The 12,288-nt window shown below is 40.6% G+C and overlaps 1 protein-coding gene across 3 annotated transcripts in view; it reads right to left on the bottom strand.

Moving 5' to 3' along the window:
• The window catches only part of SGCZ (sarcoglycan zeta), an 804,491-nt gene that overhangs the window by 12,449 nt on the left and 779,754 nt on the right, over positions 1 to 12,288 (bottom strand). For all 3 annotated transcript variants that reach the window (XM_074951351.1, XM_074951353.1, XM_074951352.1), the window contains one exon: positions 7,038 to 7,161. In XM_074951351.1, the coding sequence (XP_074807452.1) occupies positions 7,038 to 7,161 (124 nt within the window). The remainder of the gene's footprint in view (positions 1 to 7,037; positions 7,162 to 12,288) is intronic.

Raw genomic sequence — 12,288 nt, 5'->3', positions numbered from 1 at the left:
CCATCACAGAGTTTACAAAGTGATCTGAAGATGAAAAACAGAATACGATTGTTAACATTATTTTGAAGGGTGAGCCAATAGAATAGCTGTCTACTGCTTACTTGTTCTCCCAATTCTGTTTATCATTCATTTTTAATGAATTCACTTGAGGCATTATTTCATCCCTGAAATTATAGTTGCCTTCAAACCATCATTTCTACTCAGGCAACACCAGAGCCAGGCAGAGAAAAGTCATTGAGTTTCAAGGAGGACTTAGAAATTTCAAAGGCTGGATTTGTTCCAATGCAGAACAAAATCCACAAATTTCAAAATTCTCTGCAAAAGGAAATGGAGCCCTAGCCGTGGACTCTGAAAACCAAGCATTCCCTGCTCCAAGGCAATCCACCACATGGGCTGTTCCCAAGCTGGGAACCCTTGAAGCCTGTATGCTGAGGAGCCATGATCCTTAGAACTGGGGCTTCCAGGCTCCTGGCTCCCTATCAGCCCAACAGCTGGCTGTCAAGGAGTTGGGAGCCTGGAAGCTGCTATCAGGTAGGCTGGCAGGAAACCTGCCTGACAGGCTTAGTTCTGTTAGAACTCCATCAGAAATGAACCCTCTCCAGAAAAATGTTTTGATTTTGAAGAATCAGCAAATTCCAACAAAAAATATTTCACTGGAATTTTTCCAACCAGCTGTAGTCACAACCCTCACTGTCAACAGATCAGGTAGCTCACACTTCTTTCCAAACTTACTGGACCAGATAATATAGAGCCATATAAATACTTAGATGACCAACAGTGAATTCTGATCTCAGTTACGCAGCTATAAATCTGGAGTGACTCTATTGACTTCAATGGGATTTTCACAAGTATAACTAAAATTGGAGTTTGACCCAATAATTATAATTTTTTATTGAATAATATTGTTTATTTTGATGAATAAGTCACAGAAGCCAAAACATATTAAGGACAAGAAGCCACAGAAGATCAGAAGAAAAGTGTACTGTCAACTGTCTTGTAAGGTTTGAGAAGACACAAATAATGGTGCTTCAACCACTTCCTTGGGGATGATAGTCAATAGTCTCACAGTGAGATATTTGGGAAATGTATCCTAATATTCAGCATAATTTTTAATGTAATTATGGATTTATTATGGTAGTAGTTTGAGACCCAAGACAGGGATTGTGCCCCATTATGCTAGACAATGTATAAACAAACAAAACAAAGACAGTCCTCTGCCCAAGAGATCCTGCAGTCTAGGATTATAATAACCAGGCACAACAGGTGGATATACAAACAAAGGGGGATGGAGTGGAGGGACAAGGTGACAATAAACATGGATATGTTCGCATAAATGTGTAGTCTCAGAGTGTATGTCTACACAGCTGCTGGGAGTGAGTTTTGCAGCCTGGCTTGACAGATTCACGCTATCAGGGCTTGGGGTAGCATGCTAAAAATAGCTGTGTAGACACTGCTTTGAAATTTTCTGGCTTGGGCTAGAGCTTGGATCTGAAGCCCACCCCTCCTCCTCAGGCTTCAGAATCCAAACTCCAACCCAAACTGGAATGTCCATTTTGCTATTTTTAGTGGACTTTCTAGCGTGAGACCTGTTAACACAACTCTATTGACCCAGGCTGCAAGACTTGTCCCAGCAGCTGTGTAGACATACCCAGAGTCTCTTTTTCTTGATTACACTTGGCCTTTATTAGCCAATGTGATGCTGCAAAAGTTCAGAGTCTGTTGCATGGGAGCAGTTTGGGTAAATATGTAGCAACTGAATCAGAATTAATTTTCATAAGAGCTGGGCTAGGTTAGTCATATTTTGGACCACTGAGTTGCCACCATCAAATAATTCTTGAAACTTGTTACTGTTATATACTGGTATATTTTTGGTTCAACTCAACAAACTTTTATGTATTTGCAGGTCTACCGAAAGCTAGTAGCTACAGGATGCAAATAGCATTATTCAAAAATGATCTGAACATCTTTGAACTTTTCTACTGTGTTTATATGTGGAAGTAATAGTCAACCAGCAGCCCGGGGGTGGGGGGGTGTGCATTTCCAAAGATGGAATGTTCTTTTTTCCTCTTATGTGAGCTGATAGGATTTTTTAATGGCCAGAGTTTCCAATTCCATTTTACGTGTAAATGATTGCTGCTTTAAACCATTGGCTATGGTTTATTTATAGAGTAATACATAGTTCACAATTAAATGCCAAGCTGTAATTGAATCAAAAGATTCTGCTGATGCCTTGAATCACAAGGGTGCAGCTCAAGTGCTTTATAAAGGGTAGCAGAACCTGAGACTAAATTACAGCCTCCAGTATTCAATCTGGGATCATGCATTATTATTTATAATGTGGATAAAAAGATTATAATAATACTGAAGTAAATAAAAAGAAAATGCGTCAAAGAGCAGAATGCAGAATGCTTGCAAAGACGTTCAATTTGTGCTGTGGGAGGCTAAGGATTATACCGTACAAGAAATAGGACTGGAGGAAAAGTATTTGGTAAACAGTTACATTCTTCAAAAAAACCCAACAACCCACAAAACTTTAAAGATCTTCTTAAATAAAAGGGAAGTATATCTTTCACTGCTTAATCCATGGTAAATTTATAATGTTCTGATAATATGGTTATAACAAATTTATCTCAAGTGATTTACAGAATAAGTAACTGTCTCCAAACCTTATAAAGTTCAATTTGGTTCGGCAGTATGTGAACAAAACAAAAGAACTATTTTCTAGTACAAAACCTCAGCCTCAAATACGGCAAACACCATGAGCACAAAGACTGATTGACAAAGGTGTTTATTACAGAAAGGCAAAGATTACTTTTAAAATGTGTCTGATTGCACTTAAGAATAAACTCTCTAGTCATCAGTGAGTTAACAAGGAAACTAATTGTAAACTATTTATTAGGAATATTTTTTCATTGTATAGTCTCTGTGGTATAAATGTAATTTTCCTCCACTGACTTGCTTTGTCAATTTCTTATACAATGAATGGTGCTGGACTGCTAGCCTTGAACACTGAAGTCCCATGTGTGTCCACAGAAAGATACAAAATGGCATCCACAGTCATGCTCTTCCAGACTGCTCAACCAAGATGTATTCTAGAAGGGCCACTTCTAGGGATGAAAAGATAATTTAGTCTTGATGCTCAAAAAGTCTTTGGCCTACCTGCTGGCAACCAGAATGGTATTCTGGTGCTTCTGGTACTATCATTTATAGGTGACAAAAGGCACACGGGGACATGCATTCCAGCAATTGTGATACAGCTGCTCTGATGTGCAAATTTGTCCCTTAGGAACTGGATTAAATCTACCAGATCATTACTCATCGGTTCCCTACCTACCATCAGTTAGTCATTTGCTATCACCACTGACCTGGATAACAGATGAAATGCTGACCCACAAGGAAACAGTGTCATAGCCTGCTACCAATCTCTTGAACTATTTGTTTCCCAGAACCTTGCATTATAAGGACATTTGGACTTTTTGGAGGGGAGGAGGGCAGTGGGAAGAGGGAAAGATATTTGCTCTCTCTACATCCAGCAAACCGCCACCTCCTCACATCACTTGCTAGAACACAGGAAGTTGCTAAGAACAAAAATTTAATGTGATGCAGGCAGGGATTGAACATTTGTATGGAGATCAAGAATATCCACAGTTATAATAATTAATGGTAACAAAAATGTTGTGGAAGGGATATTAATCTTCATGCTTCAATGCTTGAAGCAATCTCGGTTAGAGATCAGGATGAGTCCTAAGGGGGGGAGGGAGTTATTTGCCTATGCAGAGTACTTGCATCTTCCACAAGCATCTTGTACAGCCCAATGTTGGAGAGAGGATACCAGACATGATGGACCTTGGTCTGATCCAGTGTGGAATTCCTGTGTTTATTTAGGGGCAGATCCATAGGGTAAAACTGTTTTTTGCTGAACATAAAAATTACCAGCACTAGAAGAATTAAACAACGTATGATAAGCATATAAAATTATTTTGGCTATGATAACTCTCTATTAGGGAGCAACAAAGGGTGGTGTTTGTCTGTCAGGGAGCGGGCAGGAAAGTAATGTTTCATGACAACTATTAATAAATTAACAAATCATTATGGAATCAACCACCTGGGAAATCCCAGATGTGTATAAAGTTTTGGTTTCCATGATTATCATGTTGGTTTAAGAATTGAACAAATGCTTCAATTTGGTGTTCAGCCAAGAACCTGTCAGGTTTGTGTTGAGATAATTTATTAACATTCTAAACAGAGACTTGTGTTAGGAAAAAAATATCTGCAATGCTTATCTGAGAATGGGGCCTTCTTTTATCATCTAAATAGTTTTGTCAATCTTGCTACAACACCATGACATCCAGAGGCAGTTAAGTTTGAACACGTAAGAGAATCTGAATTCTGGATAAAGAATCTAATCAATTTGACTTTCGTTAGGTGCTCATCACCAAAGTATCTAGACTAAAGTAGGTCATTGAATGTCATTTACAAAAATACCTTACATGGAGATGAGAGAACAGTACTTCAGAAGAATGGTTAGGAAGGCAAATAGCAGTCAGGGTACATGACAAAATCCCTGATCAACCCATGGGCTAGAGGTTATCCTCACAACCATTGGTTCACAATTATTATTAATTATCACGACAGGTGCCGTCTTCCTCCTTGCTCCAGGAGTGCTCAACCCCCGCTCTGCCTCAGACCCAGCCCCACTTCTTCCCACCCCTGTTATGCCCCCTCCCCAAGCGCGCCCCATCCCCGCTCCTGCCTTCTCCCTCCATCGCCTCCTGCATGCCGCAGAACAGCTGATTGCGGTGGGCGGAAGCTGCTGGGAGGGATGGGGAAGAGTTGACTGGTGGGCTGCTAGTGGGTGGGAGGTGCTGGTGGGGAGGAGGGGAGCTGGCTGCCAGTGGGTGTTAAGCATCCACTATTTTTTTTCCATGGGTGCTCCAACCCTGGACCACCCACAGAGTCAGCACCTGTGACTATTACTATTATAAAACATTTGTAAAAGCACCATAGATGTGCATAGTACTAAATGGAGAAATTAAAGACACACTCACTGCCTCAAAGAGCTAACAGTTTAAAAAAAGTTCTGCCACTCGTCTCAGCATTTGAGTATTATATTAGTACATGAGAAATGCCATTAAAGGTAGAGCAAGAGTAGTAAGACACAGGCACTAGGTGGAAAACGTAAGATGACTCAAGGACATGTTAGACTGGGCAAAGGTGAGGGAGGTTGGAGGCTAGTAGAAATAAGACCTAGATTGTCACTAGTCCTAACATGGCCACATAGACACATTCTTTTTGCCCCCTCCTCATCTTCTGAAGTGAGAGAAGAACTGCACAACCTGTATTCTCCACTGTAAGAAAGTGGATGGGAAGGTGCTAAGAATGGTTGAGGAGTGGATGGGGAGTGGGCAGAGCCACAAATTCACTCCCTCCACTCAGACACAATGGCCAATGGAAATAGCCAGGCATAAGAAGGAAATAAGTCTTTCCCCCAAAGAGTGAAGTAGCTTATGTACCCCACATAGCTAGGCGGAAGCATGGGAGAAACAGTTACTGTGACATACAATACCTTTAGGGTGTCCCATTTGGCTACATGCTGTCCTTTGCAGAATGCTGAGCCAAAAGGTTTAATTTTGCTCTAAAACAGCTGTTTTCCTTGTGTCATTGGAGATGCATCATATCGGTTCCTTCTCTTTCAATGAGATTTTCTGAGGGTTGCACTAGTATGAGAGTAACTTCTTAAGGGATTGTGAGAAGAAGTGGGCTTTGAAGAAAAACTGAAAGGAGGCGGTACTATGGTGCACAGAATGAGAGTGGAGAATCTAGGCTCAGTGCCCGAAAAATTATCATTGTGCTTTAAGTATGCTGCATGGAAATTACAGATCCTGTGGAAATTTTTATAAATGTAAGGCTATGACCCAAATTGTCCTTGGCCACAACATTCCTGTATGTATTGTAATACACTATTACATGCTGTGCAATGGTTGATGTGGGTATATGTCAAAGCTGTTATATGCATTTTGTATAGCTTGTGAAACATCTGGGATTCTTTGGGGAAGATGTGATATATAAACCCAAGGAGACAGATTTTCAAAAGAGCTCAGTTCCCAGCTAGGCACCTAAATGAAGTGGCCAGATTTTCAAAAGTACTTGGAACCCAGCAATTCCCACCAAGAATTTGAAAATCTAGCCACTTCACTGAATTGTCTAGTTGGGAACTGAGTTCTCTAGATGCTATTGTCCAAGATTTCTTAATATTATTTCATTTTTAGGTAATTTTCCAGGCACCACTATCCCACATTAACTGACTTACAACAAAACCAAGAATCTGATTCTCATTCTGTTCTGGTCGCATTTTATACCCCTTTTCACAGGTATAAATGACCACACAAGCAGAGAATCCTGCCCCAAAAATCTGTTCATACTGAAATATCGCACGGATGGTGTGGTATATCATTGAAGTGGAGCTTTCAATCTCTCAGAGAGGCAATAACAATTTAAGGAGAGAGAGCAGTTAAACCAAAATGGGGAAAGTTAGAAAATAGAACACCTCTTCCTTTCTCAGGCCTTGTCAAGATATCATTCCAAATTTAAGATTCATTGGCTGGATGCAACTTTCTCTGTGCACATTCACACAATATAATTGTGTATGTATTCAAAATCCTAGCTCATATCTGCCTCTGTACCAGGACTCTGGTGACAGATTTGGGTAAACTTGTCCTCTGCTGCTATATTAAGCAGCATTCCATGCCATGCTATTTCTAGGGCAAATACTCACATTTGTATTTTGTTAACATTCTTTTTCCTGAGAGAAATGGTGTGAATAAAATTTAACCATTCACATGCTTTTTTAGAAAGCAAACAAAGAATAATGCATGAGCCAGGCTGGAGTAAATCCACTTTTAAATTCAGGGAGCTCCAGAACATTTCTTACAGTATACACCTGATTCTTACATACAGTATCAATTAAATAGTTTCTTTATGTTATTTACTTTTTGCTGGACAGAACTGCATAGAATTTCATTGCAGACTGAGCTTACCTCCCCTTCCGTGGACTGCAAGTGCAGTTCTTTCCTACAGGTTGCCTTTAAGTCTCCTGCAGCCGCACTAACTTGTACTCCCCTTGGTGCTTCCATTATCAAAGATCTAGTTGGAGACTCAAGTCTGAAAAATAAAAGTATCCATTAATAAAAAAAATCCTCATATCAACAGCATGTGCTGATGAAAATCCATTGTCAAGACAAAGAAAATGAAAAGTGAATTGTTGCATGAGTTCTTTATTTATTATTCTTTGTGACTCCAATGCAAGAAAGCACCTAAGTATGCACTTAAACCCATCACTGTTCAAGAAAGTACTTAAGTATGTGCTTAACTTTAAGCAACGGGATTCATGCACATGCTTGCTGTACTGCTTAGGGATGCTTTCTTGAACTGAGGCCTAATTTAGTTGATAGCTGCTCCGACACTGAATTATCGTTAGTAGAGATATGCTGCTTTCTACTGTGACTATATGCTGAAAAGCAATGTCTAACCTATCTGTGCAATGCCAGATGTACATTTAAATAAAATCCAAATTGAAATGTTTCCTTTGAATTTTTCAACAACAGTTTCGATTCCCTGGGACCTCCTCTTCCTTCACAACATACAAATAACTCCTACTAACTGCACCGGAGTTACTCACATGCTTGGGGATGAGGAGGGGATTGGGGAGTGAGAGACTGATTAGGCCCTCAGTCTGTATAACTCTGCTTTCTGCACACATTTCACCCCCTTCTGCAAACTGGTCACTGACCTCTTCAACCCCACAATATCTGCCATATTCTCTGTATCACTTCTCAATGCAATTACCACATTTTTCTTTTTGTCCGTCCACTAGTTCCCCCTTTTCTATCTCTTCTTTTCCTCACCCTCTCTGTCCTCAAGATCCTGGACCACTCAAAGCCAAGGGGTGAGCTCTCTCTGCAGTGCTAGCTCACAGTACTCCACGTTTCTCTGCTAATTGAGAGTTGTAGTGGTGAGGATTTGTGGTGATGGTGCTGTGACAGACCCAGACCAGTGGGGTACAGGAGTCTGGTAGAAGGCAAATATACTGGCCACCGGATGAACAGTTTTCTGTTCCCTGAGTGACCAGAGCAGGGGCTGCCCTAGAGCAATCAGGAACCTGCTAGAACCAGTTAAGACAGGCAGGCTAATCAAGACACCTGGAGCCAATTAAGAACTTTCTAGAATCAATTATGGCAGGCAGGCTAATCAGGACACCTGGTTTAAGAAGGACCTCCCATCAGTTAGTAGGGGGGGTGTGCTGCTGGAGGAGTGAAGAGTTCAAGTGTGATCAGGCTTCAGAAGGAAGCTCCTGCAGTGAGGATAAAGAAGGTGCTGGGGGAAGGCCATGGGGAAGTAGCCCAGGGAGTTGCAGCTATCATGCAGCTGATACAGGGAACACTGTGGACAGCTGCTATCCACAGGGCCCTGAGCTGGAACCCGGTTCTCCCTCATCCCCCCAACTCCTGATCGGACACAGGAGGAGTTGACCTGGTCCGTGGGAAACACCAGAAGGGAAGGTCTAAATTGGAAAGGGATCTGGCCGGTCCCTGACCCACTAGGACACAGAGACTGCAGGGATTGTTCTCTATTTCCCCCATTTGGGCCAGTGATGAGGTTAGCTGAGTGGACGGCAGGTTTGAGCCACTAGCAAAAGTGGCCAAACTGAGGGCTGCTGTGAATTCTCTGAGGCAAGGAAATCCACCAATAAGCAAAGGACGCACCAAGACAGAGGAGGAACTTGCAGGAACCTGCTAACCTGCAGGGCTTAAAAGGACAGATGGTCTAGTGGATAGGGCCCTGCACTGGGATTCAAGAGGTGTGGATTCAATTCCTGGATCAGCCAAAGACTTACTATGTGATCTTATTTAGAATGAGCAAGCTTGGACAAATCACTTAATCTACACAGAATCTCAGTTCTCCATCTGTAAAATGAGGATAGTACTGCCTAATCTCACAGGGGTGTTATGAAGATGAAATCCATTAATAATCATGAGGTGCTCAGATACTACCGCAAAGAGAGCCAGTTCAGCACCTAGATAGATAGCTGGGAGAAAAGCAGCTGAAGTGGTTTGTTCCTCTGCATTTTCCTTCTATCAGTTTGACCCCTGAGTAGTAGGTCATAATCACCCAGAAGTATAACAAAATGCATTTATAAGGGGAATTGTTTGATATAAAGCATTTGCCAGCTAAAGTAAACTGGAATAGCTATTAAGTATCAGACGACTGGATTTAGGCGTATTGTAATGTTTTATTTATTTATTTTTTGCAGACAGGAGATAGCAGTCATGGATTATCTTCCTGAAGCCGAAAATACCACATTACATCAAGGATAATGGAGACGAGGTCTGAGCTGAATGTCATGAAGATATTATCTGTAAAATACTTCGGACTGCTGGGTGTCACTGGCACTCAATGGGAATAAATCTGAAAGCAATTATTTGGAAGTAAAAATATAACTTAAATACATTGTTCAGATATGAAATGATCAGGTACTAAGCGTTTTAGATGTCTGTGTTTAAAGGCAAATGCAAAACATGAACACACGATCTTCTGTTAAAGAATGAGAGAGATTTTTTGAAGACCTTTATCATCTCTTACTCAGGAGGATACAACTGCCCTCTGTTATATGTATTGCACTGAATGGATGACATTAACAATTCCACGTTACTGCGGGCTGCAGAAAATCTAAACCACAATTGATTTTTCCTGGAAGTTTTCCAGTAGCAGGTATAGTGTTGCAGATGCTGATCTGTGTTGGGTAACATCTTTCACAGCACTGTAATCTTTTCTATAGGATCACTAACAATTATTTGCAATAAACATGCCACAGTGCTGCTCAGAATTGTCCACTCTAGTTTCAACATGAATAGTCAAATTTCCACCAGTTTTATGAAACTGGTAAGTGACCGATTGCATGAATCTGAAAGATCTGAACAATGAATTCCCGAAGAAGCTATTAATATTGTATTTCTGTGCACAGTTGAAAGAAATTTGAGCATTTTCAGAAAACAAAAGCATTTAAGTAATTAGTTGAAATTATTAATTTCAGCAATGTGAGGTACAGATGAAATTCTGAGATTTGCAGTTTAGTTTTTAAAAGCTATTTGCTAGCACAAATTATTTTTCCTATCTTTTTACAGTTGCTTCTGTACTTTTATTATTGTTTTACTTATTATACATCTGGAAAGAATCTTAGGGGCTGTGTGACCTGAAACTATCAACTAGAAAAGTAAAAGCCTATATGTTCAGAGAGATTTTTTTCCTCACTGGTGTTGCCAGGGGATAGTCAGACCCATGATGTAGAATAACACTTATTGTTTGTTTCAGTCCTATTTTCTAAAAGCTTTGATCTTTGCCATAAACCTATTGCAACATTGCATGATACCATATTTAGGTCTCTAAAATGTATAATTTAAATGGCAGCAAAGGTCTCTTCTGAATACTGGAGCAAGAATCTGCTTTCCTTTCAAATTTACTAAGGGCCTGTCAGAGTGGCATTTACTTCTGTGAGTGTTTCCTAGTCCCATGATTTCATTTTTTTTCTACCCAAGACAACAAGCTGATCTGACAAAGCAGAAAACTTTATACTTCCTCTGTTATTAGACAGACACCTTAATGTAGCAGGAAAGAAGTATACCTTTAAAACAAGGATCTTTAAAAATTTAATCTGCCAATTTCAGACACAACAGGTATCCAGATTAAACCAACCTAAATATTTTGGTTCAAAGGTCAAATGACACGTGACACTAAATTGAAATGGCACATGAACCTTACAGTTAGGATATTCCATTGTGCTGGATCTGAGAAGACTGGTTGATGAGCCACTAGTGAATTGAATCACCCAGACACTGTGTACTGGTGATGTTACCAATCTTACATTTACATGAAACCTTTCACCCAGAGGATCACTTTGCCAGCTTCTGAAGGCCAACCCTTTTGGGGTGAAATGGGTCATCTGTCCATAGCAGCATTATACTTCAGCTACAAGGAGCAATTTAGGAAGGCATAATTTAATTACTCACATCTGAATTTGGCCAAGAATACCATATGATGGGTAAGGGGTCAGGACCTGAGTTTTTCCATCTCATGCAATTTCAAGGTACCCTCAGCTGAAAAAATTATTAGGGGTTCTTGTTTTGTTGCCTCATTGTTCCTCCTTCTGATCTGCTCAGAAAACATACAGGCCCTGATTCACAGTGAGCTGGTTGTGGGTCCATGATCCTCAGCCACTCAGTGGAATACAGAGCACTAGGGAGCCTAATCTAACATGTCTAATGGAGTTTACCTAGGTGGAGGATCAGGCATAGGGGCCTCTGCTCCACCCTAACCCTTTCCATGTCTGCCTCATTGCCAGTCCACCACGTACATGTCTCTCCCCCTTACACAGAGTTGGTAGGGAAGCTGGTATAGGGTTATATCAACTGGCTTTACATCGGCAGAGGTTCTCCCAACACAGGAGGAATTCTCCTGTGGGAATCTGATCGACTTCAATTTGCTTTGGGCCCATTGAACAGAAAATCCAGCCCACACTATTCAGTAGAACCACCAAACCACATTTCAGTCTGTATAGATAGGGCCTCTGATTTCTCTTCCCAAGGTATCACCAGAGTCCTTTCTCTCTAGCATGTGCAAGTAGCTAGTAAAACTTAAAGCGCTGTAGGCTAAGTCTGCTAAAAAGGAACGGGAGTATTTAAAAATGTGCTGCTAACCAGAAAACACACATGAAGAAGGGCATCCATTTCCCCCTCCCTAATCCAGAATCTTTCAAACTGGTCTTAGTGCAAAAAGTCCCAAGATGACACATTTCCAAGACTTTGATCCCTTTATCTGTGAGTTTCACCAACCTTTTTTCTTTTCTTTTTCAGTTAGTATTATTTTATGAACTTCTATAGTATTACAAGAGTAAAGATCCACCAACAAAAAGAAAAGAAAAATCCATCTTGTCTACTAGGTACCCATTATGAAGATTTTGGCATATTGAGAGAAGTGTGTCAACCATGTGATGTATCCACTGGTGCTTGTGGGCACTAAAATTGTCTTAGATTGGCAGCTGAATCAACAACTCAATAAAGATATGAAAAAGTGCCAGGCAAATATTCAGTGACTGGATAAATTGTTCACCACGTTCTGTCAGCGGGAGCAAATGAATGTAGCCTATCAGATCCAAACCTTATTTTAATGTCACAGATTGAAGATCGAAATAAAACACTTGGCTGATCACAGTTACACATATTCTAATGTGACATG

The sequence above is a fragment of the Natator depressus genome, chromosome 4, assembly GCF_965152275.1.
Source record: "Natator depressus isolate rNatDep1 chromosome 4, rNatDep2.hap1, whole genome shotgun sequence".
In the NCBI taxonomy this organism is placed as follows: Eukaryota; Metazoa; Chordata; order Testudines; family Cheloniidae; genus Natator; species Natator depressus.
This window is presented reverse-complemented; position numbering and strand designations above follow the sequence as displayed.